Here is a 7,817-nt window from a genome sequence, read left to right on the forward strand (position 1 = left end):
TTAATTCAGAAATATTAGAAATAATTAGGTTTTTTTAACTTACGAACGGGTGATCAGATCTTAATGAAATTTGATATTTAGAAGGACTTTGTTTCTCAGTTAATTCATTGTGTTGTAATGCAATATGCCGAATGCGTTTTTTTGACATTTGTCGTCTGCATACCATTCTAGTGTTTTATCTATTCATCTTTCTAGCTGTATTTCTGTGGTAGCTCCTTACAATTAATTCAATCATTACACTCACAGTTGCCAGAAACAAAGACCTAGAAACAATAAACAAAAAAAAATTAAGAATGCTCATTTTCGTATTTTTCCTAAAAGACCTTTTCTAGACTGACCACTGGGTCAGTCTAGAAAACAAATATTGTTTATTGCAGCTTTGGTTGATGTATTTTACTGTAATTTTTTGAGCTCAAACTTTTGTTAATACTTTCTTCTGAGCGTTATTTCTCATCTCTTATTTTTAAGCAGACATTTAACCTTCCCTCATTCCTTCACTGAAAAAAAAAACGAAACAAGAAAGAACATGAGCCATATAGTTCCAATGTCCTTGGATCACCTGAATTTTGGCTGATTTTTTTTTGCAACTGTTGGGTGTGTGGTATGTATTTTTCGTTGCAATTTTTGTTTTTGAGTTTTCGGTAATACTTTATTCCGAGAATCATATCTCACCTCGTATTCTTAAACTGGTATTTAGCCGACCTTTATTCTATTATTGATAACAAAATTGTTACGCTGATAAAAAAAAGCTTGTGCATCAAAAAATGGTAATCGATTTAAATGAAAACTAGTTACCACTAACAAATAAAAAAAGATAACACAGTTTTTGATTAAAACATATAGATTTTTTTTTACTGAATGTCAAAAAGCCACAAGCTCAACCTTTCTAATGTCACGGGTTGATTATTCCTACTTTGAATTTCCACATGACAAAGATGTTCTCTTGTTTCTGGCTAAAATCTTCTTGGATTACTTCTGGTTTACTCTCTAGCCAAAATTTTGGCTATAAATAAAAATTAAATAAAGTAGGCTGTGATAAAAACATATTCATAAATTTATTAGGTTGTAAAAGTATCATAGAGGTTGTTTTGGATAAGGAAAAACACAGTTCTTCAATTTTTGTGTCTACGTTTGACTGTCATTTTGAAACAGAAGTTTTTTCTTCACTCTTATTATAACAGCATAACTGCTTTCACTTATTAAGTTTGGCTTAACTAAGTTTAACTAGTATTTATGTTATTAGTAAGTAGTAGTAGTAGTAGTAGACAGGTTTAATAGCAAAAACTTGACAGCTGTCGCTGATTTGTGTTTTTTTTACAACATATACAAAATCAAGCTACACTTGTAAATATAAATAAAACTATAAATATTAACTCTTATTATACATTTTGCCGAAAACCGCGACGAAAGAATTACCATATCGGTTTGTTCTTGCTTTAACGGGAACTAACTTGTCTTGCTTTCTCGTTCTTGATGGTAGAGGTTGATCAGGTAGAATGTCACAGTGCTGAGATTTAGAAAGCAAGTACTTTCCGAAATTCATTATCAGAGTTTCGTACCGGTTTTGGAGTGACGGCAGTCCTAGCACTTCCAGAGCCTTTTCATAGGGGATGTCACGGCGGCCCAAGATGATCGATACCGCTCGCTTCTGAACCGATTCAAGCTCCTGACAAAGATACACTGTTCTCAGTGCAGAAGGCACCCAAACAGGACACGCATATTCCAGAATGGGGCGGACATACGCTATGTATGCATACTTAATACTCTCTGTGTTTGCACTGAACCTACGCATACCGTTTAAAGTCTGTAGACTAGCGTTTGCACTTTTAACCACGTTTTCAATATGTCTGACAAAGCTGAAGTCATTGGAAAAAGTAACTCCAAGGATTTTGATATTGTTTGCTAGAGGGAATGGAACATTTGGCTCCATAATATCACTTTTTAGCGGGTTAAAGCGCACTATCTTCGACTTGTTCACATTAATCTCAAGATTTAGCTCCTTGCACTCTTTTGTGAAAACACTGAAAAAATTTGAACTGAACTGTGGCGTCACAACTCCGTTTTTTACTAAATATTTCAGGATAAATGACAGGTCATCCACGAACTTGTAGCGGTCGTCATAGTCAGCTATGAGGAAGTTAATTACAGACAAGAATACAATAGCTGCAAGCTTAGTGCCCTGAAGGGCTCCACAGGTGGATGAGGACCATTCGGAATTGGTGTCACCTTCGTAGAGAGCAAACACACGATGCATCCTCTGACTGAGAAAGTCCAACACGAGCGTAAGAGTCTTTTTCTTAGCCCCCATTAGCTTGAGATTAAGGGCAGCTACAATATGATTGATTAGATCAAATGCCTTTCGGAAATCTATGGCACCAAGGTCTACAAAACTGTGACCTTTTTCGACCCACTTAAGGAGACTATCGTACATCCTCACTAGGTACACTGAGGTATTACAGTCTTTCAGTCCGCCGTATTGTCTCTGGTCGATAGATCCCTGGATTTGATCAAGTAAGACCCTCATGATAAAGGTCTCGGCCACTTTTGCCAGGCATGGTGTTTGCGAAATAGGTCTAAGTTCGTCACAGCTCTTAGGGTTGGTAACCTTCGGAATTACTCTGACGTAAGCTTTATTCCAAACAGCTGGAAAGATCCCTATACGAAAGCAGAGTATTATCAGCACTGAGAGTGGTTTTGCAATGAAAGGGGCGTATTCTCGAATCAGTTTGGGTGGAAGTTCGTCTGGATAAGCTGAACAGTTTACTTTCACCTTCGTCAGTGTCTTATAGGTTGTCATCTCATCGATAACAACTTCACCTTCATCTGCACAGGAGTCAAGTATTTCAGACTTCTGGGCTTGTGTGGGAGAAGGAAATGAGGTACAGATGCGGGTGAAATATTGATTAACCTCATCAACAGTTGTGTAAGTTCCGTCAGGGTGGCTTATTTTTATGCTGTTTTGAATGGACTTGCCAGTGATTTGCTTGACCGCTCTGTGCCATTTCCTGGGATTAGTGTGCCTAAGACTGTCCGAAAATTTCTCACGCACGTAATCTTTCTTCGCACTTCTCGTGAGAGAGGTAATGTGATTTCACAATTTTTTTGCATTTTGCAAATCTTCTTGGAAAAGCTTGCACTTTTTTCGGATTAGTTTCTTCATTTGGGGGGTTATCCAGGGTTTATCACTTTCACATCTAGTGAAAGTCTTTTCAGGAAAAAACTCGAGGTATTTGGCATGGAGAACTTCGTTGAACAGTTGGCATTTTTTATCGAGGCTTTTGTCTCCATACACTTCTGGAAAAGGGTAAGTAGCTATCCATCGACCATAGGTGCAAATTGCTGAATCAGTAAGCGGATGATACTTGACACGCTTAATTTTAGGCTTGGGTATTGAAGAGGCAGCTGACCAGAGCACAACGTTATGATCAGAACAGGCAAGCGGCCCAAGCGATTCAGGGGTTTGGTATTATGTCTCACAGTTGGTCAGGATTAAATCAAGTATGCTGCCAGATTCATGTGTTGGAAAATTTACAACCTGCTTGAGGGAAAGGCATGATGCTAGCCAGCTTTTCTTGGTTTGGTTAAAGTCCCCAGCCAGAACAATAGCAGGATTTCCATAGAAAGCACGAAGGTGGTCTTTTGGAGGTCTGTGACAAGATTACGGCGGTTTTTAGCACTTTTAGGGTAGTAGATTGAAGCAAAGATAATGCATGAGTAAGCACGCGGCATGGCCGATGGTTTGCACCAAACCCACACAGCCTCATGTTCAGTGCTTTCAAGTTCACGTAGCTCCTTCATTGGGATATCTTCACGTACGTAAAGGGCTGCTCCACCGCCTAGTCTCTGGTCACCAAGAACTTGTCTTGTTCTGAGGTATAGGGCATAACCGGTGAGCCTTCCTGTCACTTCAGTCAGGTTCCAAGTTTCTGTTATGGCTGCGACAGAAACATTGTTCTGCCTTAATAAAAAAAAGAACACAAAAGCCGCAGCAATGTCTTTGTTAGAATCTGTTAGTTTATCTGCAAATACTTTAGAATTTAAGTAAGCAATCTGGAAGAAGTGACGCATTTCTACCTGGTCCCTAGCATTTTGTGTTAGAACGTGTTCTGGACCAATCCTTGGAACAGTGTAATCAGGTGGGATGACTAAATATTCCTTCTTGCGTAGTGGCCCGATAGTTACCCTTTCGTGGGAATGAGCGTCTTGACCATTGAACAACTCGAACAAATATAGTAGTTGTTTAACGTCTTCGGGGTCCGGGACGTCCTCATCATATTCTCGCACTGGTAAATTAACAGATTGCTTCTTTTCTTTTTGAATTCCATCGTATTTTTCGATACCTTCATTCTCCCTAAAATTTTCAACATCTTGTTCCTATCTAGAAACCCCCCATTTAACTTGAATTGCTTGTGAAGTTGGTGCTCTACCTTGTTTACCAGTAGTTAAAGGAACAAGTTTTGGTACTGTTGAGGTTTTCTGTACAGGAGTGATTTGAGCAGCTAAATCCAACATCATTTGTTCGGCACTATATACTGCGGGGTCATATCCCTGAGCATGCATAGTTTCATAAGTCTTTTTGTTAGCTTCTTAATTTCCTCATTCAATTTTTCACGTTTAGCCACAGCGTTATTATGTTCATCAGTACCAAAATCAGTTCTAGAAAGTGTTTCCAAAACCTCCCTCCCCAGGATATAAGCTGGATGCTTGTCAAATTCGTCGTCGTACTCATTAATATTTGTCAATAACAGTATTTTATCTTTAAACTCTATTTTTTCATCATAAGGTGGAATTTCAGCCATTTTTATAACACTAGAAATAAAAGCACAAACACAACACTAATACTTGCACAAGTTAACAAATAAAAAACAATACACACACAATAATACACACTTTTAAAGACACTAGAATGATATTTTTATTTTTGTTTTTTGCTTTGTCTAATCTAACACTTTAGTCAGCCTTTATTACATAAACACATAGAGTGCATGTATCATTGAAACGCTATGATGAGCGATACAACGACCGGATTTCTATTTTTAATACCCCTTAATAGTTTGACCCTTCGTTTCGCTTATGCCAGCCCTGAAGAAGTTAGGATAATCATCAATTTTAAAACTGTTTTGAAAGAAGGACGAACTTGATACACTACTGTTACGGGGGGAGGGGGTATTGTTAATAATGGTACAGGAGGGTATGTTAATAATGAAACAATATGGGAGATTCTACTTAAAATGACGCTATGGGAGTTAAACGAGTGAAAGATTAAGATCCTACAGGGGTTAAACAAGTGAGAGATTAAGAAAGCGGGAAGCTGTTGATAATGCCCAATCTTCTCAGTAATATAATCATCTTAGGGGTGGATGGGTCTTGCTTTATCGCATAGATTCCCTATAAAGCGTTTCTAAGGACCACGGGAATTATGCCTGGCATCTGGATTCATAAAAAAAGATGATAAAATCACATATAATAATTTATTTCAGCGCTTACATACAAATTGTACAGTAGGTGTAATGCAACAAATTGAATATTGAAACATGGGTAAACTCAGGATTAGGTACAAATCAATACGTTCTTAAAATGCTACCCAGGCTAGCTTTTCACTTCCACCCGTCTAGAAATTGACTGCCAAATTTCTTCAGTCTTTTGTATATATTCACTAGTTATGGGATGTTTGACCTCCCTGTAAACCAGGATCTCATGACTTTGCAATTTCGCTATGGAACATATATTCAGCATTTAATTAACGTATGCTTGTGATGTCGATTATGAACTTTGCTGGAGTCACGAAGTAGTGAGATAGTATAAGATTTATGTGACGCATACTCATTTATGGAACCTATATTCAGCATATAATTAGCCTTTGCTTTTGAAGTCGGTTAGGAACTTTGCTGGAGTCACTAAGTAGTCAAATGCTATCTTTTGGCACTTGGTATTCACCAAGTGACATATAGCGATCACAAATTCTGTCGGCCTGTCGGTCTGTCTGTCCCGGTTTTGCTAGTTTAGGCACTTTCAGATACGATAGGACAATGAAATTTGGCAGGCGTATCGGAGAACAGACCAAATTAAATTGGAAATAGTTATTTTCCCTATTCAAACATCAGGAGAGGGGGAGGGGGTGGGACAGTTAATTTCGGAAAAATAAGAAAAAATAAGTGTTTTTAACTTGCAAACGGGTGAACGGATCTTAATGAAAATTGATATTTAGATTGATATTTTGTCTGAAAGCTCTTATTTTTAAATTTCGACTGGATCCGGTGACATTTGGGGGAGTTGGAGGGGAACCTAAAATCTTGGAAAACGCTTAGTGGAGGGATCGGGATGAAACCTGGTGGAAAAATAAGCCTATGTCCTATATACGCTATTGACATAACCGGAACGGATCTGCTCTCTTTGAGGGAGATGGGGGGGGGAGGAGGGTAACTCTGAAAAATTAGAAAGAATGAGGTATTTTTAACTTGCGAATGATTGATCGGATCTTATTGAAATATCATATTTATAACGACGTCGTAACTCAGATGTTTTATTTTAAATCTCTACCGGATCCAGTGTGGGGAGAGTTGTGGGGGGGGGTGGCTGAAATCCTGGAAAACGCTTAAAGCGGAAAGAACAAGCTGAAATTTTGTGGGAAGAATAAGCCAAAGTCCAAGATACATGATTGACATAACCGGACCGGATCCGCTGTTTTTGGGGGAGTCGGAGTAGGGGGGTGTGTGTTAGTAATTTGGAAATATTAGAAAAAATGAAGTATTTTCAACTTACGAACGGGTGATCAGATCTTAATGAAATTTGACACTTTGAAGGATCTTGTGCTTTAGAAATCTTATTTGAAATCCCAACCAGATCTGGTAGCATTATGGGGGAGATGAGGGGGGAAACCTAAAATCTTGAAAAACGTGAAAATTGAGGTATCTTTATCTTACGAATGGGTGATCGGATCTTAATGAAACTTGATATATAGAAAGATCTTATGTCTCAAAACCTCCATTTTCAATTCGAATCGGATTCGGTGACATAATGGGCTGGTTGGGGGAAACAGATATCTCGGAAACCGGAAATCTTGGAAAACACTTAGAGTGGAGAGATCGGGATGAAACTTGATGGAAAGAAAAAGCACAAGTTCTAGAAACGTGATTGACATAACTGAAATGGATTTTATCTCTTTGGGGGGGGTTAGGGGGGGGGTCCAATTCGAAAAAATTGAGTTATTTTTAACTTAAGAACGGGTGACTGGATCTTAAAAGGACCTCGTGTCTCAGAGCTCTTATTTTGAACCCCGACTGGATCCAGTGATACTGGGGGAGCTGGAAGGAGAAATGGGGAATCTTCGAAAACACTTAGAGTGAAGAGATTGGGATGAAACTTGGTGGGAAGAATAAGCATAAGTCCTAGATACGTGATTGACATAATTGGACTGAATCTGCTTTCTTTAGGGGAGTTGGGGGGGGGGGGTTGTCAATTCGGAAAAAGTAAAAAAAATGAGGTTTATTTTATCTAAGAACCGGTGACAGGACGTTAATGAAGTTTAATATTTAGATGGAACTCATGTCTCAGAGGTCTAATTTTAAATACCGACCAGATCCGGTGACTAGGGGGAGGAGTCGGAAGAGGATACCGGAAATCTTGGAAAACGCTTAGCAATAGCAAAATTTAACCTTCACCCTTTTCGTAATTTATAATTTGTTCTTCACAGATTACATTTTTCGGGAGATCTTCCAACGGTAAGGTTATCCAAATTTAATTTTTATCATTAATGGGTTCTAACATTTGAGATATTTGCACTCTCTGCATTGATTTTGGGGGAATTGTAGTTTTTC

The 7,817-nt window shown here is 38.4% G+C and overlaps 1 protein-coding gene across 1 annotated transcript; it reads right to left on the reverse strand.

The window, feature by feature from the left end:
- Positions 1–1,369: 1,369 nt before the first annotated feature.
- LOC136043418 (uncharacterized) lies at positions 1,370–2,797 on the reverse strand. Its single transcript, XM_065728324.1, has one exon. The coding sequence runs from the start codon at positions 2,795–2,797 to the stop codon at positions 1,370–1,372; it is 1,428 nt and encodes a 475-aa protein (XP_065584396.1).
- Positions 2,798–7,817: the final 5,020 nt, after the last annotated feature.

Source organism: Artemia franciscana, unplaced genomic scaffold (genome assembly GCF_032884065.1).
Source record: "Artemia franciscana unplaced genomic scaffold, ASM3288406v1 Scaffold_588, whole genome shotgun sequence".
Lineage (NCBI taxonomy): Eukaryota > Metazoa > Arthropoda > Branchiopoda > Anostraca > Artemiidae > Artemia > Artemia franciscana.